At 37.7% G+C, this 26749-nt stretch overlaps 1 protein-coding gene across 2 annotated transcripts in view; it reads left to right on the top strand.

The window, feature by feature from the left end:
• LOC149084237 (uncharacterized) overlaps window positions 1-26749 on the top strand; it is a 165912-nt gene that overhangs the window by 83628 nt on the left and 55535 nt on the right. For both annotated transcript variants that reach the window (XM_089234586.1, XM_089234585.1), the window contains exon 2: window positions 718-979. In XM_089234586.1, coding sequence (XP_089090712.1) covers window positions 718-979 — 262 coding nt within the window. The remainder of the gene's footprint in view (window positions 1-717; window positions 980-26749) is intronic.

Genomic DNA, 26749 nt, shown 5'->3' with positions numbered 1-26749 from the left:
CTCAATCTTTCCCAGTGGAGTTGGTTCAATTAGAAAGTATACTATTCAAAAGTAAAATCTCATGCCAATACTTTCACATTCTTTTTTTTAAACTGATTCCATTTTTTTACTTCGGTTTCCGAGGTTTCAAACAGTGTTTACTTTTGACCGTGGTGGCTTAGCCCTGCAACGCTCAAGCGCAGATCCGAAGTCAGGGGGAAGAGGCAAAAGTCGAATAATGTGGGGTAAATTTTTATGTCCCGTAAAATTCAGGATGATTCTTTGCACTTACACAATATCTCGCCTCTCAGACACATCACCCTGGATCCACCTATCTCCGTTCCAATTCGCAACTTAAGATGTTTGCCTCCGCACAGTTCAACGTGCCTGCCTGTCTCCGCTTCATTCACAGCTGAAGATGCTTTGCTCAGGCGCGAATCCAGTGAGGGTGGGGTCGGAACAATTGCCTTCTATTGATTGTAGGAACGAGAGCTAAATAATATGGGAAAATTTGTCAGTCCCGTAAAATACGGGATGATTCAAAGAACTTACACAATTCCCCCCTCCCGACACGTCGTCTTGGATCTGCATCTGACAAAGTTGGGGTTCAATCCTCATGATAGTTAAGTGAAGTTCTTTTTCTGCGTTTTTCTGATTTCGAGGCTCAAGCGACATTAGGAAAAAAAAGAAATGATTGCAGTTTAAAAGAAAGTGAATTTTCTCAATTTTTTTTTGCAGGAAAGATGACGAAAATGATGGCAAAAGAAGAGGCTCAATATCCGCTTCGCAACAACAACCACCTCAATCGCAACCTCAACCAGTGAGTGAGCAAAAGCCACAGCAGCAGCAACCGGTGCGTAAAACAGAAGCACCTCCGCCATCGTCATCTGTTTGTCCGAAATGCCACTCAGCGGAATTGATTGGAGAAGCCTCCTGCCAGTGCGTAGAGTGCGGTTTGACCGTTTGCAAGAAATGCTCGACTGCTATCCCTTCTGGAAAGGTTGGTACTTATCTAATGATTGTTCGTACATAATTTATATATATTTAGAATCGTTCAAGGGTAAGAGAGGAGGTAGAAATGAAGGCAACCATAATCTTTTATGGGGAATATATATTTATATTCTATCATAATTATTGGTTTCTTATTGCTCTTATTGGGTCGCTGTATTTTTGATGTAGTTTAGATGTATATTCGACATCCATATTTTTTATGGGCATCTTTTCTTCAGCCACCTCGTTGAGCATTTTGTCTGTTGTGGATTTGTATTTGTGTTTGAAACACATCCACGAAGAGTGACGGATGACACTGTTCAACAGAGCTCCAGGTGAACACTGGCGACCATGATCCCACGTGGTGGATGGGCTCTCCATTCAAAAGACAATGGATGTTTGTCTTTTGAATGTAGTCTCGTAGAAAAAATCGTATTTCTTGCTGATATGGACATCTTTTCCTCAGCCACCTCGTTGGGCATTTTGCCTGTTGTGGCGTTGTATTTGTATTTGTAGATCAAGAGATGCATCCGTTAAACCAGCAATCATTTGCACTGAATCCATTGATGGACACAATTTTTTTGAATATGTTAGTTATGCAGGATATCAACACCAAGTATTTAAAGAATGTTTTATGATGAACGCGTGTAACTTTTGAATATGCAATTTATTTTCCAAGGGGCTGTATAAGTATAAAAATACAAAAATTTACGTTTTTATACGGTCTCTTGTGTAGTTCAACAGAAAAAAAGTTTGTTTTATAAATGAAATGTCCACCGAAATATTCATATTTATTTATTTTTAGAATTAATGAATAGTAAGGATATTGCTCGCTTAGAAATGGATGTAAGATAGGAAATATAAATACAAAGCGGCATTGCCCATTAGAGCACCCGTGCTCTGCAAGTAACATGGGGTGGCCTTAGGTATTGATATGAAGGTGACCGGTGCACGTCAGCGTTCTAATTATTTAAGAAGGGGCGAAATTTATTAGCACAGATCGTCTCAGGAATGGTCACGCGAAAGTCCAATGGAATTGCCCTTGCTTGAGGCCTCAAATTAAAATATAGTACGGAAAGAAAAAATTACAAGACGGAGCAAATCCGGGATTCTAAGGAGGAGCCGAAGAGGAGGTAAAATGAGGAGATGGAAGTTGAAAATTTGTTTTGAAGAGACAGAATTGGGAGTTTTCCCGGAGTTTGGGAGAAAAAGCCGGAGGAACGGGCTTGGATTTTGTGGAGAGGAAGAGAGTTGCGGGATATGAAAAGACTGTAGTGCCGTGTGGAGGAAGTGTAGATCTAGGTGGCAAGGAGATCCCCAACGAGAACCGGGGTGAGTACACCAATCTATTGTTCCCTTAACCCGTAATGTCCAGTTAATTGTTGGATTCGTATGCAATGTTTAACATCTCAGATACATTAGATAAAAGTTACCTGCGATTGTGCTGATAGCATAAAAAAATTTAAAGTGTTAAGGAGATACATTATAGTCTATATTGATGTCTGCTGTGTTAAACTTCTAAATTAAATATTTTTATACTTTAAACATGCCTCCGTGCGTTTATCACTGGGTTACTATAATTATGTTTCTGTATGTCAAACACAACGAAAATTTGCGACCACTATACGATCGAATCTATCTTGATAATTAATAATTTGTTAAATACATAGTTAATTAAGTAGAAGTCACCAGAGAGAGGAACGGGTTGACAATAGCTAAAAGTACGTTATTTGAGAATTTTTCCATTTGAAAATATGTTTCTTGATCAACGGTTTAAAATAAAGATTTTACTTTACGCTCCAAATAGCTTTAATTACGGAATAATTGCGAGAAATTTCTGACCGAAGAAAAATACATAATCATATTCTATTAAAATACCCCAAATCGAAGAAAACAGCATTTTAAGTCGCGTATTTATCATTTCCCAACGGGATTTCCAAAAATAGCAACATTAAGTGGCGGAGAAGTGAGAAATGGCGCTTTTGTCTCTTATCTTTTCCTTTCACTCAATGATAATGAAGACAAAAGCGAGAAAGAAACTAGAAAAAAAAAGACGCTCTTGACTTCAACATTAAACGAGAATTAAACACAATTAGCGAATTTATACGAATACAAATCAATTAGAGAGGAAATTACAGCTTGCAATGTAACTCACTGGGGAGCCTCTTTTGAGTAGGCGGGAGGGAGCCCCATTCACAAATGCATAAAAAAAGTATTATTCAAGTTCTTTACAAAAAAAAAAACAATAGGAAGGACGATTCCAGAGCAATATCTATCCACTTTATACGTTTCTTAATCTTGCGAATGAAGAAGAAGAAAAGGTAGTAGAGGATGTAAGAATACCGAAAAAAAGGAAAGAAGAAAGAAATGTAGGAAACGGAAGAAGAAGAAGCAGCATAAGAAAGTGTTGATCTTGCGCCGGAAGTCATGTGATTACCGGTACATGAAGGATTGATGTAACTATGGTAACGCTGGAATGCAGCCAAAGACAAAAGAAGGGAACACGGAATTCCAACCAGACAAGAGAAAACAAACCATCGGGGGTAGCGATACATACACACAAAAATGATAAATAAAGTAAATTTAAAACATACAAAACACGTGCGAAATCGTAATGAGATGAAATATGGAAAGCGGATGCGGAAAAATATCGAGGAGTCACAAAAAAGAAATTGTTTTTGGAAGTTGATAATTTGAGAATTGATTTTTGTGAGAGTGATATTACCGTAGCCTTTCATTACGTTCGTACCATCATTACCTTAATGCTTCCTGCGATAACCGAATTTTCGCAGAAATTCTTATCCATATTATCGAAACCGCATACAGATTAATTATGTAAATAAGAGGGTAGGAAAGAAGTGATAAAGTAGCTGCAATAACTCAAGGATATTACATGACTTTTGTAAGAAATATCCAACAGTGCTCGTTTTTTGATTAAAGTTTCCCGAGTGTGTTTGAAATAGATTTAGATACTGCCGTGGAGAACCAGGATATGAAGCTTTGATGAAAAATTTCTAGTTATATGGAAGAGTTTATTAGTCACTATTAGGGATACGTAAATTTCGCAAAAAAAAAAAAAAAAAAAATCCGAAATTTCGCAAATTTTTTTTTCAAAAATCATAAATATCGCATTTATTCGCAAAAAAAAATTCAGGTCAGAAATTTCGTAATTTGTTCACAAAAAATAAAAATTTAAAAAAATAAATAAAATGTATTTTATAATAAATAGGTATTTTTTAAATAGGTCCTCGGCTGAAATGATTGTTCTGAGGCCCCTCCCCCTACCTTGCTAGAAATGCTTACTCTCGATAATTTGAACCAGATCTCATTTTCATGAGGCCCCTCTGCGCTTGAGGTTTCTGGGCCGTGCTCGGTCGGACCCATGCATTAAGACGACACTGGTTGGATGTGTGAAGTCAATTTATTTTAACTCTTTTCTACAGTGCTGTGTCTTCAGAAGAATACTATGCCGTTCATCAATTCCAACATACAGTAGAATCTCGTTTATCCGACCTTCCGTATTATCGGACGTCCCACCGTAAAAAAAAAAAAACAAAAAAAAAAAAATCAAATCCACAAACTTATTCCACAAAACATGTGCGAATGGAAAGTTTGATCTTTTCAAAACATTGTCGATTAGTATAATTTTCCTACAGAACTCGGAAACGAAAGTCAAGTGAACCCGTATTTTAGGAGCTAGAATTTCATTGTCAAAACAATTCAATTCAATTATTTTTAAGAAACTTATGCTGGAGTAATCGTCTTCATATGTATTGAGAAAAGCATCAATATGATTCAATTTTGTACTTTTTTATAGAGTGTCATTTTCTGTGCTGACGTATATTTAATATTCGATATGGTGAAGCACTATCTAATGAAGCAATTGTACGTAATGTAAGCAAGTCTCCTTGCCTTAGATATTATCCAAAGAGCAGGAAGAAGGAACAACAGCCATAAATCTGCGAAGTTTTGACTGAAATATTTTTTGTTGCCAAAAAAATGTGAATTCATGAAATTATTTTTAGTATAAATCGCATATTCATATGACAACGGAGTGCAATTCGGAGAATCTTTCACTCCAATTTGGCTAAAATATTTTCTCTCTAATTATACAAATTACAGCAATTTATGGGAAGTCAGCAGGCATCTCGGTTTGAGCATATGTCACAGTGATTTTAGGGGTGTTCCGTTTCTGATGATCGGCATAGAAGGTGCTCAGAACTCGAATACGTTGAAGACAATCGCTGCAAACATTCCAAAAGCTTGTACTTCAGGATTAAAAGGGACCTTTGCAAATAGGTACTAATGCAAAGGAGTTGTTTGATAGATGTTGAACTTGTTTGATAGGCTTTTGGTTCTTACATACTGAGCGTACGTGCATCTTTCATTCCTCTCTGGGGAATTTCTAACAACTGGTGCATGCAGTTTTGTGTGTGTGTATACATGTATGTGGGCCCTAATGTATTAATGTTGTCAGAGTTATGCCGGTCTCATGCTATACCGGTGCTGCCATCTGCCTTCCATATTTCGAAGTGAAAAAGTCAAATGTCTGAATTTTCATGTTTTGTGAATATCCTGTTGAAAGTCTCAGTTTTCTTCGCTTTCTGCGAAGAAAAATTTTCAAATGAGAGACCTAATGACTGACCGCATTTCACCCTCTTTCTTTAGCTAGAGAATCCATATAGTCATACCGTGAAACCTCGATATACCGATACACTGCGGACCAAGAAAAAATATCGTTGTAGAGGGATTACCGTTATACCGAGAAACAGCAATCGGCGTTGTTAGTACCATCAGAAAATGTGCTTTTATGAATGTATTCGACGCGAAAAATTGTAATTGATTGGTTTATCAATAAGATTCAGTTGGAGTTTCTGTAAAGTTTTTTTACCTTATTGCACTTTTTTGTCTTGCGCAGAAAGTAGTGATAGCAATAACTTCGTCAGCGCTTTCGGTTATCCCGTGGGTGCGAATTACCAATCTCATTAGACGATTTGAGAAGAATGGTAAGAAGTGATGAAGTTAAAATAAAATTCAAAAAGGAATTTGAGCAAATATTTTATTTTATTTAATATTTCAGCAATTACATTTTATAGAAAAATATCATTGTGTAGTGGTTTTTCAAAAATCCCTTCAAAATATCGTACATGAGTATAACACGCGCGAGTACAATTGGTAAAGCTGATAAATAATTGAAAAATTCATCAGTTCTACCGGTGATTATGCATAATACTTTAGCGTGATTGGTGAATTTGATAAATATGCACAAAAATCGTGAATGAGTCTCGGTAGAAGGCAATGTTTAATAAATATAGTCTGACCCAGACATAACAAACTCCTGTTTAATTAACTTCACGACTTGAATTTTTTTTCCTTGAATCTTACTTTGCGTATCTGTTAGATGAGCACCAGTAAAAATTCGTCGATTTAAGCAATTTGTTAAAAGAGAGTTCGTTATATCGGGAAATGATCGTAAAATATGTTAAATGAGAGCTCGTTATATCGAGAACTGATTTCATAATTTGTTAAATAGGAGTTATTTCAGTAGGAGTTACTTAATTATGAGTTATTTATTATTTTGAGGATGTTCGGAGAAATTCGTTGAACAATGTGGTTGAAACTGTGGTGTTTGGTCAGAACATGATATCTTCAAACAATAGCTTTTTGATCTAAAAGTAAGTCTTGCTAATCATAACTAATTAGAAGTGAGATAAATGCACAAATACGCGCGTACGGCTAAACAACATGATGATGCATGGTATTTTCATTTGCATTTGTGTGTATGCTTTATTTTGGATTTTTAAATGGCAATGAAAGTGTTTATATCTCAAAAATGTGATTTTGGAGATATGTTCTGACCAAACGCCACAGAATTATAGCTCACAAGTACGGTCATCTGAATAATAAATGTTATCAGGGCAATATAACCGGTCTATCATATTTACCAATACGAAATGGTGATTATGCATAATAACCGCAAATATGGTGAATTTAGTACGATTTCAAGGAAACAGTTATTTTCCGGATATTATGCTGAGGTGAGCTCGGAAAGAAAAGTCATCACGTTTTTAGTACGATTTTAGTACGATTTATCATGTTTACCAACGACTCTTGGGTATTATGCGTAATCTCCGATAAAAAGTGGGGTAACCTAAATTTAAGAAATTTATTAAGCTTAACATTCGGATTTATTACATTTACCGTACATCGAATATCTAAATCGGCAGTCCCACAAAATCTTTGCGAATTTGAACAAAACTTCCATCGGAAACACAGTTAATTAAAAACATTTTGTGCTGAATCACATAAGATTTGTTATTGGTAACAATACCAAGGGTATGGCTATTTCACGAGGAACACAAAAGTGGATGAAAAAAAAAAATCCGAGACTCCCCAATATCTGTGTTTATATGCGGAACCAAAACTAAATATCGCCAAAGGATATACGTGACTTCTTCTCCCGTAGAAGGAAAAGAAAAGAAAAAAACAATTTTCGTATTTTTTATATGACAGCAGCGGGACATACCGTATATAACAGCTTTGGTGAATTCTATGGGATGTTACTTCGGAATCGCTGATGCTGCTATCGATCGACTACATGCTACAGGAGACGATACACCCGAAACCGACATTTTATCAGTGGACCATGAAATGGAATTCCATGGAATGTCGTCGAAGGTCGAGGAAAGGCGTATAAGACCTCTCTTCACCTTTCTTTTTTAACCCCTTTCGTCTACACAACTGACTCGAAAGTATGGGCCGATTCTCTGGCCGATATGAAAGAAAGGGTGAATTGTCGACATAAGACGATCACGGCTCTTCTTCGTTCTCTTTCACCATCCTCAAGAAAATCTCGAAAAAATGAGGGAAAGAGAGAGGTCAAAACAGAAAATAAAAAAAAAGTAATAAATAAATGTTAAGGGACCATTCAAGTATTAAGTGAGCAGATTTTCAGCCATTTTTCATCCCCCCCCCTTGTCAGCAAGGTCAGCAAAACACTGACCCCCCCCCCCGTCAGCAAAATTTCGTCAGCAGCTTAGAATATTTCATATCTTCAAAAAGGGGTGGTTGATGACGTAAGCAACGTTCAAACCCTCCCTCCCCCTTGTCATCAAAAGTCAGCAAATCCGAAACCCCCTCCCCTCGATGCTGACGTAATATTTGAATGACCCCCAATGTAAGAAACTACGAATGTCATTGAGACGGCTTGCGGTAGCTCCATAAATGCCGATTCAGGATGCAGGCAAAGTAAGGCGATCTCACCAAGGGGGTAGGTGCGCTAATCCCTCGGATAGGAGCTTCCGGCGGTAATAATGTGGATCTGCATCTGTTGTTTCCACATGTTTCTTTGTTTGCATCTAGCGCCGTTGTTAATGGTGCTACATGCATCGTTTCAACACCATTTAGAGCTTTTTACTGAGCCGATCACTCCGCAATGGGTAAAAGTGTGTTTCGTCGTTTGAATTTTTCGAAATTTTGTCACTGCAACCGCAATCATGAGAGTTAGGTTTCTCTTTCTTCACTTATTCTCAAGCACATACTTTGAAACACCTATATCTTGAATTTCATTCGCATTCGTTGATTTTTGTGGCCGCTAGGGGCTCTCATATCTGGGAAGTTATTTTATGACCACCCTGTGTATGTTTAATGCCGGTGGTAAAGGCCACATGTTAGAAAAGGGAAATTTTACAGGAGAGCAGTATAAAAAGGGGGGTTTTGGGTGTGTATATATATCTTTCTATACAACTTGCTTGTTTTATAAAATAAATAATATCTCTATTATTTATTGAAATAGGACTCAGTGTCCTATAGCTCTGTGCAGTGTAACGAATGTAACACAAAATTAAAAGCGTTATTTCGCTATCGAAAAAAATTTGCCACCGGCATGCAGATATATGAAATGAAAAATTCAAAAAATATATAAGGCCTATCTTCTAGCTGGATTTTCATCAAACTCCCACTCCTAGAGGAGCCATTAATTACATAAGCTACTCTGTGTTTTCCAAAGCTGGTGATTGAACAACCAGGGATCTGTAGAAGCTACAGACTCAACATTGGATCCAATTGATTGAATGGGGGCGATGGGTTGAAAAATTCCTAAGCAGAAAGCTGATGAGAGAAATATGCTTAGAAGACTAGACTACATGTAGATCATGCGTCATTATAGTTAAAATTACGGCGTATGGCTGATAAGACGTTTTATAATCCCTGAAAACCCTCGTCAAGACCCTCTCCTTCATTACTCTGCTGATGCAACGAGCAGTAGTACAGTATGCCATGGCTAGTTAGGTTTACTAATTATGACTACGTTTCATAATACAGTAAAATATGTTTTCTCATGTTTAATGTCTTTAAAAATTAATAATAGTTAATTAATTCATTATTAATTGATCATTATATATAAAATAATTAATTGTTGAAATCAAAATTGAAATCAAAATACTATCTACACACTGAGGTTTATCAGTTTTCTTTCTAAATTCTTACTTTTTTACCCAAATGAGGTGACCACTGATAGATGGCGTTCTCTCATTATGTTCTCTTGAAGTCCGTTCCGTGCTCTAGACAAGTACGGAAGTATATCATCTCATGACTTTCCCTATAGAGAAAATGATTTTCTACTCAACTCGAACGGTAATTAATTGCCGTATGGCGAAATAACTGGAGTGGGTGTGCGGTATAAGACTAGTCGTTTTTTTCCCTAATTCAACCATTAAATTATTTCGGACTTTGCAGCTGACAAAATAAAATCCACTCGAAACTGAAATTACTCGTATATGTAGGAAAAATGGAACAATGCGTATTCTCAGGGGAGAAGAGAAACAAAGAGAGGTTTTTTGAACCTCTCTTTGTTTCTTTTCTCCCCTGAGAACACGCATCGTTCCGTTTATATTTTATTCCCTTTATATTTTTTGTTCAAATAAGGAATTTAAAGATTTTCAGTTGCTCCGATTATCCGGAATTTCGCACTTTCCAGACTCTACTGTAAACAGGTGTAGTTTTAATCCTTTAAGTGGTTTTAAAATTTCCCTGATCCGCATTATATCTGCCATAGAGGAAATCACTTAACCCTTTGCAAAAAGCCACACATTTTTTCAAGAACAATATTTTTGTTCAGATTTTGAGGGGTGATAACTTCTTCTCTCACCCAAAAACGACAATAAGAGTAAAAAACTAAGGAAGAGAGATATTCTGGCTTTTTCCATTATTTATGCTGTACGCATATTCCTATGCCACCCAGAAGCGAAAAAAAAAACACCATCTCTCTCCCTCCGTTATCAAACTTTGAACAAAAACTGACTGTTCACTATCAGCTGATCTGACAGGTTTGGGGCGGGGGGAATGGATGACATGTTTTGACTGTTAAAAACTACAATGCGACCTCGTCACTGCCCAAATTAGAAGGCTTTAATGACGCGAGATATCACTGCCGAAATAGAAGGTACCAAGTTAGGCGACATATCTCGTCATTGATGCTGTAAGAGTTGAAAATCTCGGTAATAGTGCAGTTAGAGTACTTTCCCGGATTCACTTTGACGTTGCAGTGGTCCCCACCGAACTTTTTTCCACGTTCTGGCGCTGCTGAAAGAAACGTTTCTAAAGAATTATTTTAAGAGCTCGTTTTCTCCACATGAAAATTCTCTTTTTACTTATGCATGCAAGATCGATGGGATGTTTTCGTTAAGCTTAGCGCCATCTAATTGCTCTGCGTATTATGTTTAGCCCTTACATGACATTTGAGAAAGATAGCGGGAGAGAGATTTGCTAAACATTTCAGCTGAGAGGTAAAAATAGAGCAAAGGTAATGCCGGGGCTAAAGTTGAAAACAAATTGCTTTCTCGTGTGTTATTTATTTGGGAAACATTCACCTTCCAACAGGTCGGGGGGGGGGGTACAATCGAGATAACGCTGCTAGATTTTCGATGTGCATTTAATGTACTTCGAGATTTCAATCTCTTTATTCTTCATCCCATTTAATATTAAAACGCAAGAAAACAATCATAAATTGCAAACGCGTGTCGTATCGAAATAATGTTTGGGTTTTCAATATTCCAAGGTTTGGCAAATGGAACTTGAAACACTAAAGTAGTAGTATGCGGAAGACACAACCATAAGTATTCTTTATGGGCGTTGCATAATATTTTACCTATTGTATATATACGTATATAAAATTAGAAGAAAATGAAAAAAAGTAAACAAATACAATAAAAAATAAATGGAACATCGAGTAGGTCGTTTTCAGGGGGGAACCCCCACATTGTTCCAAGAATTAAAAATGTTTCTGGATAATGGTAAGCCAAAGAAAGGCATAGAATTACTATCAGTTTCCCGGCAATTTTTGCGAAAACAATTCTTTGGAAGTCGAAAAAAAAGCAAATATGAGAAAATACAAAAATTGAAAAAAAACTAGAAAGGCACGAAAAATACATCAGCAGCGCAATATTAAATGAACACCTCCACAAAAGTATGTCAGGGTCTCAAGGGTCCCTCATTGTTCCATTTATTTTATTGTATTTTTTTCATTTTCTTCTAATTTTATAATTTCTAGTTATGTGTATACAGCTGCCTTGGGCGCTATGCTCTGGCTTTTGAAATGCTGTAATTTTGAATTTTTTAACACATTTGGTTTTAACTTCAATATTTCTTTTAGAATGTATGTTATATATGTATATATTGCATTTTTAATTGGGTTGCAGTACATCCATATTTGTTATGGACATCTTTTTTTCAGCCTCCTCGTTGGGCATTTTGCCTGTTGTGGCCTTGCAATTGTATTTGTTTACAGGGTGTGATGTAAGTGCTAATGCGGTCTTTATCGCACCAACCGTACATTGTAGAGGTATAGTTTAAATTTAAAAAATGCTCAAAATGTGTTCAGGAATCACCCTGTGCCAGTTTTGAGATTGAGAATACAGTGTGTCACAAAATAAAAATATCTAAATTTTTATACGTTCTCACAGTGCTCTAACTTCCAGCGAGAAAATTGTTGCCCTGTCTCCCCTTAAGCCAACAAAAAAATTCGAAGATTTTTCGAATTCAAAAATCGGAAAAAGATGGGAAAGGACAGCATAAATGAGAGAAGAGGAGCGTTGTCAGTTAGTTTTTGCTGCTCTTTCATAACTTATCTCCGATTTTTGAATTAGAACATCTCTGCGAATATTGCAGTTAAAAACATTAGAGTTCTTTAGTGGACTCACTGGGTTACAACTTTCCAATTGGAAGTAAGAGGACAAGGGGACCGAATAAAAATCTAGATATTTTATTTTGTGACACACTGTACTTTCATTCACAACGACTTTTGAGCATTTTTTAAATTGGAATCATACCTCTACGACGGACGGTTGATGAGATAAAGGCCGCATTAACAGTTACAGGACACCCTGTATATATGTAATGTATGTAACGGATTTGAGAAAAACAAAAACATTCTGAGGAGTATTTCTCAATTCCCCAGATTTAGTACAGTAATACGATTTGGAGCTATGCGCCAGTCTGAACCGTGAAGTGATCTAGAACAGTGTTCTTCAGCCGCCGGACTGGTGCTGTTCATGACTTTCTGCCGGCCCGCAAAAAATTTCGATCAGTCTATGTGTAGCTGCTACATAGTCCCAGATTCAAAAAATGAAATACTATCTTCCAAATTTTCTATCATTTATGTTTCTGCCGTTCTCATTACCTCTTCTACTCATTGTTTTTTGGATGGTTCGAAAATTATTCCTCTTATTCCTTTATCTTTTTGTATATCGGCAAATTACTTTTCATATTCATTTGTCTTTAGCCGGTAGCAAATTATTTTTTCCTATTCATTTAGCTGTAGCCGGTCCGCAAGTTATTTTCTTGTTTATTTATTTGCTGGTCCAACAATTTTTTTTCTCCTATTTATAATGTTTTTCCCGGGTCTTGAAATTATTCCTCGTATTTATTATCTTTCGTTGGCCCGCAAATTAACAAATGCTTATATTCTACCGGTTAATATAAATAATTTCTCTCATTTCCACCAGTCCACAGATGAAAAGTTTGAAGAACATTGATGTAGATAGAACCACCAAGCTCCAACGTTACGCAAGCACCAACACATCACATAACAGTACAAATTCGACCGCATCGTCAGTCAACCATGATTCTCCGACGCGATCGTATCTTCGTCACCAGCGTTGAAGATGGCCATCGCAGTAGTAGAAGAAACGTCTGTCTACTAAATATCATGCCACAGCAATTCGGGAAAAATATCACGGCTTCTTATTTCGACTTAAAAATAAAAAACCACGAACCGTAAGTAGAAATAAAAACAGTATAAAATACAAAGCCACAACAGGCAAAATGCCCAACGAGATGGTGATAAAATAAGATAAGCTTATAGAAATACGTTTTCATTGGAGGTAAATATTTTCGTTTTTCAGCGCATTAAATGATTAATTACGGGTAGTTGATAGATAACTAATTAAGATCTTCGAAAAAGACAAGTAATGAATGGCATCTTTCCGAAAAGGAAGTTTGGTATTTGTACCAATATCACACTCAGGATGGAAACCAATCGGTTCGGACTAGTCCTAATTTGGCGCAGCTTCCATCCGGAAACGTCACGTTATTCGCGATTGGTCGTGTCACGAACGGGACTTGTTCTTGTATTAGGAGAGATTACTTTCCTTATTCAGTCGGATGGTTCGTTACATATCTGATTGATGGATTGTCTTTCATTACCTTTCTCTGTCTCTTCGTTGTACCGATAAATACCGACTATTTTCTTCTGGATAAGAAACGAATGCCACATGCAGAAAAAGTAACGCGAAAATCCCGATAATCTCTCGCTTGATAGTGCATTCAATAGTACATTGTCGCCCTTTGCGCAATGGGAACTCATGCCTCATATTGATCATGAAGAATGTGCTATTTTCCATGAACATCTGAACAGAACTTAAGCCGATTTATATACTACATCTTGATGTTTAGTGTGAGTTAATGATTAAACTTGAATCTAATTGCGAATGAAAATTTCGGTACTGCGGGGTTCGATTACAGTTTTTTGCATATCGAAATATGTGTTTTACTTTAAAATATACAGAGTAGTGAGGTATAAGTTTCCCGCTTCAGAGAGATCTCGAGTGCATTCTACTGCTCCAAATGAGACAAAATTTGTGTACTATAGAACTTGTGTAGCGCACAATACATCCACACAAGCCGACCAATGCAGTTCTTCTGCGACCGATCAAGTCTCAGAAGTGCATATAGAGAACACAAGCAATGAGTACAGCCAATTAGGAATCGAGTTCACGTCTCAGCCAATGGGAGACGTTCAGGCCAACTTCTAACGTTGTCCGACCGGGCTTCCTCACAGCGAAGCTAATAATAACAATACTAATCACGCGAGGCATTGGCGGCATTTTACCATCGTTAAAATTAAATTAATCGTATTTAAGCCAAGAACCATTTAGATACTTCTTTCCCGATTGTGTCAAAAAAAACTTTCCAGCGTGATACATGCACATACACAATTACACATACATTACTCCCTTGTCTTTTTCTTCACCGGGGGGACGCAAGGGCCCCCAGCCTGTATGGGAAATAGATGGCCCGCATTAAAGGTCAGGCATTCCCTTAAAATTCTAAGTCTGGTTCTGGTTCAGTAGATGTACGAAGCCTTTCTCGCTTGCAGCGGAGACTTACGTCCAAATAATTCCTTTCGTCCAATTTTCCATTACTTCTGAACTTTCATGACTTATAATTATTCAATCAAGGAATAATTTATCAGAAAAATCTGAATTTTCAGTAGTTTTTAATTATTTATTAATTTTGAATTGTCGTCTCAATCCTGACTTTTTATTATTTTTTGTGTTCACATTTTTATATACTGCATATATTTTTCAACATCCCCGTACTTCATATTTTATTAATGTCATGTCTTCATTTTAATGTCAACTTTTTCCTGACTAATATATAATATCCAGGTTCCGGGAGCCTCCAAAGTACCAAGGTTTCGGACCCCCGAAATCATTTCCTTCCGAAAATGCTTGTCAACCCTGGGGCCTGCGTTCTGAGTTCACGAATAAACTACGATTCAATATGCGAATCTTTTCGTTACGCTAAGAGGGCATGTTGCCGTCATTGCGCTCGGGTCCTGCCTCTCGTGAACGCGGCTAAATTTGCTGCTAGCCTTAGAGCACGTTGTTCAAAATGAAGGGGGAAATATTGAGCAGGTTTAGTGTGCTATATATTTCACATTTTTATATGTGTAAGCTCATTCAATATTTATGTGTGCTTCAACGCCACCTATCGATGGATTTTTGTTCTATTTTTTTTATTTAATCAATCGCAACATTTGAATTATATATATGTGTAAAAATGTTTTGTCCCATTCGGAGCAGTAAAACACACTCTGAAGTGGAGTACCGTATATACTCGTGTATAAGCCGAGTTTTTTTGTGGAAAAATTCGTTCCCCAAGTGGGGGGGATCGGCTTATACTCGGGTCAGTTTTTGATGAGAAAATATCGACCCCCGCAATCAGTAGTCATTTTTGTAGCATTATTGATATAGGATATGTCCAAACCCCACAGAACTGATAATGTCTAAGCCGAGGCAAAGAAATCGAAAACATCATTGGCTGGTGGTGTCTAACGTTGATTGTACTGCCTTTAGATGCCTTTAGGCCATCAACAAACCTCTCAAAGACTATTTGAGGAATTTGTGGATCGAATGGATGAGTTCCAATGATAAAGAAACTACAAAGAGTGGTGCCTTGAAGAAACCTTACATTGATCTAGTGAGCTATCTAGAGGCGTAGAATTATGTTTCCGCCGAAATTATCATCCGATCCTTCCAAAAGTGTTGCATCAGCAATGCGATGGACAGAACTGAAGATATACTTTTTGAAAGTGACAATGGCAATGACAGCCCAGATGAAGATAAAAACGAAGATGCCGCAACGCCTATGATGATCTGATTGATTACCATGCAGTGCCGTCTTAACGCATGGGCTCACTCGGGCATGGCCCGGGGGCCTCAAGAAAAGAGGGGGGCCTCAGAAAAATGAGAAGTATTTGAATTTTTTGAGAATTTTCCAGGTAGGGCCTCAGAAAAATCACTTTTCCCTGGGGCCCATGATGCTCTTAAGACGGCCCTGTTACCATGACCTTGGAGGCTTAAAAGAAACGGATTAAAAAGCTTGAATCATTTTCTATTGTAAATTTCCGCAAGCTATTAATTTTTTACATGAAAATATAGTAATTTTTTTTCTCTAAAATGCACGGATTTTTTGGGGTCGGCTTATACACGGGTTTTCAATTTATTGCTGTTTTGGTGGTCCTGAAGTGTGGGGGTCGGCTTATATACGAGTCGGCTTATACACGAGTATATACGGTACTTATTTTTACCCTGTAGAGAGATATTTGGAGGTCTGGAGAGATCTTGCTACACTGTGAAAAAATATTTTCGGAGTTGTGTATATAGAGGAATAGGACTTGATGATGTGATCTGGTTCGTAGCAACAGATATTCATCGATCGTGTTGAGTCTCATTCATTCGAGAACAATCGATTTTTCTTCATTCATTAAAAATTAACGGAGATGGAATTAACACACACACCATCGATCCGACAAACTTTTTTTCATCTTCATTCAGAGACGTGTTGACGCTTCATTTACTGCGAACAATCATGATTGATCGATCGATCGATCGATTTATTTCTGTTTTCAAGTCAGTGAACCTTTTAATAGCAGTGATTTGCGAACTCTGAACGTTAGCGACATCTTTGAGAATGAAATCGAAATTTTAAATGCCTCGTGAAACCCTTATTCGATTTCTAGGCACTTCCCCGTTGCATCTTAAAAGTGCCATAACATACTGGTTGGGAATCCATACGTTGAATTTGCACTCATGAGCAAATGAATTATCTATATGAGATCTTTCGCCATATTTTCTTCTCGTGGACCCCGCCTTTCCCAGGGCACTAAACATCATCCAGAAGCATAACCTCGTCTATTAATTTTATTTTATTTGTGAGTAAATTATTTTGAACAAAAATATTATTATTAAGGTCTATATCCAAAACCCTGTGCCATCAGTGTCCTTCCCTCTTGTGGAGCGTTCTATGCAGGACCTTCTCAACATTATGTACCGAAGAATAAAGTGATGTCCTGTGATCCCATAGTGGAAATATCAACTTACATTTACTAACACTCGAAAACCGTAGTACCAGATCTCGTCGTATAGTCTATATGGATATGAGGGCCCCCCGGGTCATCTGAGATAGGGTGCATTATAGTTAAGATGGTCCTGGTTCTGTGAAAAGATTTGTTGGATTCCGAAAATTGTAAATTTCTCCCACCATATACAGTGTAACCTTTCGATAAGAGACATCCACGGGACGAGATTTTTGGTCCTTTTAATAGAGGTGTCGTTTATTCAGAGGTAAACGAGTTCTGATTCAAAGGAACATAGAGCAGAATACCGTCCCCTAAATACAGGTGTTCCTTAAGTAAAGGTTTTACTGCATAGCGTATCGAAGCTTTTTTCTTCACATATTAGATTTTTTTAAAGCTTTCTGTGGCCTCTTTAACTACCTGTCACGGCATCCCGTTCACCAACAGGTTCATTTCCATCTGTGGCCCTTTTAGAATATCCCAGGAAAGAACACGAGCCATATGACATTGTTCTATATAGAGCAGGGGTTCCTAACTCATGGGTCGCGATCCAAACTTGTGTAACAGGTGCTTCCGAGATGGGTCGTTCAAACCCACTGACAGTCAGAGGATCTTGAGCCCCAACTCAAACTACGTGATTCGCTGGGGCTTCCGTGATGGGTCGTGCAAAAAAATCAACTTTTATAGCCAGGGATTTTTTAGCTTTTTCTTTTCTTTCAAACCGAGCATATAAATGCACTTATTGCGTCATTGCTTTAATAATTTCGAAAACCATTCAGTCCCATGGGTCACAAAGCTGATCTCGTTGTGGATTTTTGGTCGGTTTTTTAAAAGGTTAAGAAACCCTGTTCTAGAGTATTTCCTTCTGGAAAGAGCGCAAACCATCCCAAGATATTCTCTCTGGGCGGTCAGCGGTAATATCTGTTCTAGAGTGTGTATCACAACTTCACCCCTTTCTGATTCCATGATTCGCTCCCGAGTGCTCAGCCATATTGTTTGCGTAATTCTTCAATTACGGCATAGACACATTCATGTAAAATGGAAGCGAGTGATTTATAGAGCCCCCTTTAAAACATTTAGGTGTTTATATCAGTCTAAATGATAAATATTCTCGAACCGAAATATAGTCAACGCTATCAATCGTCGGATGCAAATCGTTTTATCAATCCGATATTTCCGGGAGGATCATTTTCGAAGAGCACAATCGCGCTCTCCTCTTCACAATAGAAGAATGCCGGTCACCGGGCAAGCTAATAATAGAGCTCGGACGTGCGAGTGGACATAATCGAATTCAGTATAACGGCTGACGAATGCCTAGAATTGACTGAAATCGACATCCTTTCCCCAGTCCCGTAATTGAAACTCCGTGTTGGTGAGAGGGGAATGGCGAAACCGACGTCAATTTATGCGGAATCGCTTTCCGTCGTTTGCATCGTAAGTTGACAACTGCAACACAGATTGAGAGCGAAAGTACGTGTCGAGGAGCGAGAAAACATTGCATTTACATTTTCTTCCCCTCTAGAAAACGCTCTCTGATATGAGTCCATATTGCATGAGTTTTAGAATCGCGCCATAGAATGGAAAATTTTCGTCGCAAACCTGACAATTCCAACCACCTCGAGCTATTTAAAAGATGAGAATTGTGAGAGGAGAGGAAGAAAGAGGTGAGGGGGGATTTTTACACCCTATGATAATATGGATGGGCTTAAAGTGTTCAAAAGGGCCATTCTGGTGGTTTCAACCATTTCACAGGAGATAGCGTGTGGAAATATGAGAGCGATATTCTGTCGTGTGTGTATGTGAACGTCAGTTTCAGTTCACTTCACGAGCAGGTGAATTTGAGAGAGAGGACAGTGAAGGGTGTGAGCGTATATGGGCTTTTTTCTTGGCTCCCTCCAGAGCACAAATGTGGTTCTTACGTGTACAATGCGTTGAGGCAAATCTAAGCAAAGGACACTCCAAGTTGTTTTTTTTTTAGTTTTCTTTTCTCAAGGAAAGATATTTTATTTTCTCCATTTCCTACTGAAACTCGTAAAATTTCTTTTGCCGTCCTCCGTGGAAAAAGTTTCAATTGAAGAAGTTCGAACTTAAGAGAAAAAAAACCCCCAGGAAAAACCCAAAACAGTATTAATGCGTGCAGGGAGTCCGGAAAATAATCACACAGCCTTAAAGGTGAGTAGAGCAAAAAATGGTCAGTGATATAAATTAAAGCGATAAAATATGCTGCTCTCCACATTTTTATTAGGAATCGAAATCAACTAGCTGCTAATGGATTTCGACTGTCCAGATTCGATAAAAATTTAAAAATTTCATTTCACGGAGGTGATTTTCCATACCTGTAGACTAAATACAGTGAAACCCTTTCTTAAGGTGGTCACCCCCCTCCTTAAAGGCCATCTAATAAACGATTTGGAGGCATTCTGTTCGTTATTTGCGTATCTTTTCTTTGACTTGTGTATGTCAGCGCCACCTCGTGGCTGTTTTTCGGGTGATTTTTTTCCTGTTTTAAAAAAAATTCCCCCACCTAGCGACGCTAACCCTGCAAACCGTTTTTTATTTCCGTTATTTTTCCGGTTTTTAAGAATTTTTAAAGTTCATACGGACTTTTTGCCCACCCTGTATATAAAATTGACTTTCTGTCTGTGTGTGTGTGTGTGTGTTCTATATACAAATCCACGATTTTAAATTTATCGTCGCCAAATTTTGCATATATACCAAACGAGAGCCGACTGGAACGATAGGCTACTTTAAAAGTTTGTCAGAGCTAAGTAAATGCCCGAAATGGGTAAATATTGTCAGTCAGGTAAAACAATGGTTACTGACGAGTAGCTTAGGTTTCCTAAACATTGCTTAGCAGTGGTTAAAAAATGTACAGAATGCTCGGTTTCATCCTTAAAAAGGTCTCTTCGCATTACCCCAAAGTGATCCTTCCTGGGCGCGGTAGCCCAGGTCGATAAAATACTCGCCTAAAGTACCAAAGGATTTTTAGAGGTGTCGCGAGTTCGATACCCAGTTCGTCCGTATCAGAAAACTTTCCTGACACAGGGTACATCAGAAGAGGCGACATGACCGCAGAAAAAATTGCTACCGCAGGGAGTCTCCCATCGAGGGGTCAGCGCACCAACTTATAATAAATGAGCATAAAAAACAAGTCTGCCGTTCGGAATCGGCAATAAATTGTAGGTCCCGGTGTAATTAGTTCTCGTGTGCAGAAAATAGCCATTGTGCGACAAAAATGATCAAAATGATCCTTTCTATTTTTCGGGCTTAGTTCGCCCTGGATTGCAATATGCCGTAAGGTTTTCGAGACCGTACTTACAGAGGGACATTGACTTTGTCGAATGTGTGCAGGGAAGAGGCACACGTGCTCTTGATGACACACGGGGCTTAAGCTATGAAGAGAGACTTGATATTTTTGAAACTTTTTACATTGGAAGAGTGCAGGTGGCTCGGGGATATGATCGAAGTGTTAAAAATTCTCAATTGGATCGATAAGATGAACCACGAGTTATTTATACATCGTCAATCAACTGCTTCGACAAGAGGACACTAGTATCGATTGCTAAGGGACAATTCCAGGTTGTGGTGTGCGTCGCCGGGAGTTTTTCTCTAATAGGGTTGTGAATAAATTGAATAGCTTACCTACAGGGGTCGTGAATTACACGATTAATCGTGAATAACACGATTGACACGTTTAAAAAGAAATACGATAAACATATTGGGATAAATTGAGAAGTTATCCATACTTAGAATAAAACAACCATAATTTTTTTATGTTCTGTATATTTATATTTTATCATAATTATTTGTTTTTTACTGCTCCTATCGGGTTTCTGTTTTTTGATATACACTGCTCAAAACAATTAGGGGAGCAAGCAAAAAAGTGAAGAAAACCGTGCGAGACAGCCACGTATTGGCATACAATGGATAGTACACGCGTATCAATGCGCAATACAGAAAAAAGACGTAAAAAAATTTGGAATTAAGCTTTAATTCTTTGAAAATATGGAAAAAACATGAAAAGATGATTTAGGGCAACAATTTGGTTACATGTAAACGATAAAAAAAAGTACTGTTTAGACATGATGCATGAGTTTTAATAGGGCGTGTGGTCTCCTCGAACAGCTAAGACTGCTGCACACCTGTTTGCCATGGATGCGATGAGGTTATCGATCAGACTTTGGGCAATACTGTTCCACTCCTCAAGAAGTGCAATCTGCAAGTCTCGGACAGTAACAGGCGGCCTTGGTCGCGCAGCAATGCGTCGTCAGGTCAGGAGAGTACGCTGGCCATTCCATACGCTGTATTGTTTCAGCTTCAAGCATGTTCTCCACCAGACGAGCTCTATGCGGTCGGGCATTATCATCCTGGAAAACAAAGGAATCTCCAATGGCTCCAGCGTAAGGGATGACATGAGGTCGCAGTATCTCGTCTGCATACCTTCGGGCCGTCAAAGTACCATTCCGAATGATATGCAGGTCCGTACATCCGCCTATGCTGATTCCACCCCATACCATCCAACCAGCTCGTCTGTATTGTGACCTTTCACGAACGAATGCGGGGTTATTTCGAGTGCCCCTGTCCCTCCATACCAGAACGCGTCGGGTGTCACACTCCAGACTGAATCGGGACTCGTCTGTAAACAGCACTTGGTCCTATAATGTTGCTCCCAATCTCGATGTTCAGCAGCCCATCTTCTTCGGGCCGCACGGTGGCGTGGGGTCAACGGAATGCAGACCATTGGCCTACGTGCATAGAGCCCTCCCTCATGAAGCCGATTACGTACTGTTTGGCTGGACACCCTTCGTCCTGTTGCCAAGAGCAACCGTCTTTGCAGCTGCGTAGCATTCTCTGTTCTGTTTCGACGGGCTGTTAACCGTATATACCGGTCATCAGTTGCTGTAGTGGGGCGTGGCCGACCTTGCCCTGGTCGACGTCTAACATTTCCTGTTTCTTGGAATCGATTCCACAGCCTTGCAACAACAACACTTCTGGCGACTCCAACAGCGTCCGCGACACTACGTTGTGTTTGCCCGGATTCCAGTCTGCCTATAACACGCCATGCCATGGATTCCGGTAAATCACGTTGTTGAGACATCCTCAAGTCACCTTGTCTCAAAAAAAAAAAAAATACTGCGCAATCGAATTTCCCAGTTACGGCAGTAAAACAGACGTTTCTGCAACATCCCGATTTCTGCCCTTATCTCCTTTTTCTGGTTTTTGTCGTCATGAACTTTGATTTGCATATGAAGTTTTCTTCTTCCGTTTCCTGCTAGGCTTTAAATTATGGATGATTCATTTTATGTTACTTATCGGTATACATCTTTGCGTAATTTTGTTAAAACCATGTGCTCCCCTAATTGTTTTGAGCAGTGTAGTTCTGATATTTATTCGACATCCGTATTTTTCATTGGATATTTTGTCTGTTGTGGATTTTGTATAAGGTCAGAGAATAAAAAAATGCTCCCTTATAATCCTCGAATAGGAGTGTCGAGTAAACATTTTCCCGTTTAGCTAAGTGGAGAAGGCATTTAATTCTGCTGTTGTTCTTATTCACCATTTAGCTAGTCTATTATCGGGTTAGTTATTATTAAGGCTACTTTTCAGGCAATGTGCGCAGCAATAGGAAGAGCTGAAATGGCCAATTCGTTTGAATTAACCCTTTAAGGGGCGCTTTTTATTTTCTGCAAAATTTAATAAAATAACTTGATAAATGTAATGGGTCTTTATGAATGTGTGAAAGGTGAGGAATTTTTTTTTGCATCTCTGAGAGCAGGTGGGTGGTGGTTTAGCTCCCTTGTCTACCATCATATTGATGAATATTCAAGATGATAGTTTTATATTAAAAGGATAAATAAGTAATAATTATTTATCATTTCGCGCTGGTAAATACCAATAAAAAATGAGAATTTTCAAAACTTTTAGGTTATTAAAAAATAAAACGACAAATCTCTGGCACTTATTTTGATTCTATTTCGTATGATTTTGTATCAGCCAGCACTAAGCCTAGAAAAAATGTGAGAAATAAATGTCATAAATTATCAAAAGTTGTCTAGAATTATTGAAAAAAATTTGTTATATACAAAATTCATTAGCATTATATTCGTTTCTTCTTACTTTCACAAATCATGAAATTTCTGAAAATATGAACACCCTTCTGATAAAAGAACCCTGTAGCACTTTACAGGTACTGCACACAGTAACTGTTCAGAAAGGCTTCACTTTGCTTCTCAAAAGGCACATCTTTTATATATATGTGTATATATATATATATATAGAATATATATTGTTTTTATGATTTTAGTAAACAAGAGTATCTGGGAAATTCATAAGTTTTATCCAGGCTATTGATCACATTTTCCGGAGATTGAATGAGAAAAATTAAATTTTTTAATTGAACTGAACCACTAGTAGTGAAATGAACGACTGTGGCACCGTCTATTATTAAAAATTATAATTAGTTTTGCAAACCGGTGTGCTAAAAATTTCAGGCCTGCCCAACAAACAAACTACTGCAAATATTATCATTATTTCCATATTATGTCATTTCAAAGTTGGGGAGTCTTTTCTGAAACATGCCGTAGCGTAGATGCTTTTGAATGCCCATTGGAGGGCACGGGCAATTTTTTTTACATGCAAACTACTTTTTTTTTCTTTTACATCGTCACAGGCGAAAAATACATTCCAAAATTGGTCCAAAGTAATGACAATGCTATTATTTAGGGTTTCCTGCTTTTTATAAATTCAGACTACATTAGTTTTAGAATCAAAGCACACACTCTTAAGAAAAGGGATCGCAACTGAATTATTTGCGACAAGCCCGAGTGTTCATAAGATGAAAGAAGAGCCCCGGGGCAAAATAAAAGGCAAATTGAGCCCGTGTTTGATTTGTGTCTCTTTTCGATATTTCTTACGAGAAAAATCGATGATAAAGAATAAGTCCGAAAGAAGATCAAACTCGATTCTCTTCTCCCCGAAGACGTAAAACAATTCACGAATGGTGAGAAAGAAATTGACATAAGGCTCCATTTTTTATTTTTCCATCTCCATACTTTATTAGTGCGTAGGAGATGGAACAGCTCTCGTTTGTGGTGAGAACCCCGTAGGGATCTCGCCTAAAGGAAGTAAGTACTCTCGTTTATGAATTCCTGTATCCTAGGAAAATATTCTCTTTCAATTTTTTTTTTGTATTCTAACGTATCCTTTCCGCCATTCATTCATTCATTTATTTATTTATTTTATTCGTTCAATGCCTCTGCTCCTATTCACAATTGAATTAGTTTGTGCTTTTGAGTTTCTTATTATGGATACTTTGCAAGCAATGCAATGAATGGAGAAGAACTGAAACGATGCCAGAAAGAATAAAAAATATGAGACACTCTTTTGGAGTTCCTTAAATAAATTGGAGAAAAAAACAAGAAAATTTATGTTCGGCATCACTGCAACATATTTCACATTTTGTCCATGCTTTTTTTTTTATGCTTGTTGGATTGAATGATTTGACTAGTGTATTAAGTGTACAGGGTAGTTCAAAACTTCACGTTGAAAATTTTAAAGGAGGTAGAGGACATTTAAATCAAATATTTTCGCATATTCCCGTGAAAAATATCATCAGAAACGTCACATTCAAAGAGATAGATGACGCCATTCGATAGCAATCTATATAGGTATTATTTTGTACAACTCGATACTTACACAATATGAAAAATTCGAGTATTTGCCATCTTCACTTCGAAATATGGAAAGCAGATGGCAACACCACAAAACAAGTACAACTCTGGCAACATAAATACGTTAGGGGCCACACATGCACTCAGATATACACACCACACATTCCGACATGTACCGATGCGTAAGTAATGCCGCAGAAGAATGTGTATCAGGTGTATGTGCGATTATGTTGCAGCAATAGCCCAATGAAAAAAGTCCTATGTTCTTATATGATGCCCCTATGTCCCTAGTATTACATTTTTATTTACTTGATTTCTCCTTTAAGTTTTTATGCCTTTCAATTGACCGTCTGCGTTGATTCCGATAGAGAATAATGAGAATGAACTACTTCGGAAAAAAGATTTTTGTCGCTTTTCCAAGAAAAATTCTTAAGCTTAGAGCTGAGCACATTTAGGTAATGTTCGTCCGTTATTCTGTTTATGCCTAACGTTGTAAAAAAGATTTATTACATGTTTGATGCTCCGACTGGCTCATTGACAGTACCACAGTATGCAAAACATTCCAGTATTTTACCCTTCCCGACGCATTTCCCTGTAAAAATGTCCCTTATTTTCGGCGAAGGATATTTTAATTTCTAATCTTGTGACTGGAATCGGGGATGAGGATAATTTGAAAAATTTATAAATTGTGGATATTCATTCATTGTATATCATTCATCTACGTATTTTTCCACACGTTCAGTTTTTTCCGGTGAAATACATTTTAACAGACTTGCTGCAGCACTGTATTTCTCGTTAAGGGCTATTTTTAAACAGTATTCGGTGGTTTCGCCGACAATTGGCAACATGATCGGTGAGAATCGGCGATGTCACGTATCAATTGTCTCAGTTTCTTGTATTTTTCTCGATTAAATATGGTCACCATAATCAAAATTAAATAAAAACTTCACGCATAGTGTTTGATTTCCTTTGGTTAAATTTTCCGTCAGGAAAGGTCTTTTAAAAACGTCAACCTCAGTTGTAGTGACAGCTCGGTTATAACGACAAAATTTCGTGGAAATTTCGATGTTGTAATTACTGCGTGTGCGTTTGACTTTAATTCTTAAAAGTAAGTCTTAAAGTAAGTATCTTTCTTGAAAGTAACTTATTTTCTCCTTGGTTGTTTTCTCTTCACACATTTTGTTTTTATTTTATACTGTACTTGGTTCTTATGCGAATGAATATGAATTCGATTTAATAATATTTACTATATTACTATACTCGAGTTACTATACCCTTCCTCTTACACAGTGAGCATAGTTCCAATAAAAATCAAAATATCCAGTGATTCTCATAAATTTCCAAGAAAAATAACCAAAACAAGTTTTTTTTGATTATTTTTCGAATTTCTGGCAAAACAACAGAAGTTAATTTTTCATCTAATTGAGAAAACCCATTAGTTTTGATTATTCCGAGATCAGAAATTCGCAAGCTTATTCTAATTTTATTATTTGGAGCTGTTTTGAAGTACTGGCAGCGGATCCAGAACGGTAATTACAGGGAACCATAACGAGAAAAATACAAAAAACATGAATCTAATCCAATTGAATTGAGAAACTACAACAGCAACATTTTGAACGCATTTTTCAACAGAAAGCATTTTTTTTTTTTGTGCATTTCGAATCTCCACATTAAGGTTTATCTGCTGTTATGATATGGATGCGTGCACGAGAATCCTCCAGGTTCCACAACGATCATCTCTGGAATACCTTTTAGATACATTTCTTTTTTTAACTGGCATTTTTTTCTCCGTATTTCGCTCTCGAAGGGAGCGAATTTCTTTCCAGAGATGTTGTTCATTGCTTTTGCCATGGATTTCTCTGGAATCCTTTCATTTTTTTTCTCCTCACCCTTTACCTAAGTTAAAGCTTAGGACGAAGCTGCCTGTGTTGAATGCTAATCGGTATCTTCCGCATGCTACGTACCGTTGGAG

Source organism: Pholcus phalangioides, unplaced genomic scaffold, assembly GCF_987345545.1.
Source record: "Pholcus phalangioides strain wild (caught in Gottingen) unplaced genomic scaffold, Ppha-v1.0 ptg000008l_1, whole genome shotgun sequence".
Lineage (NCBI taxonomy): Eukaryota > Metazoa > Arthropoda > Arachnida > Araneae > Pholcidae > Pholcus > Pholcus phalangioides.
Note: the sequence above shows the minus strand (reverse complement) of the source record. Positions and strands in the feature narration are given on the sequence as shown.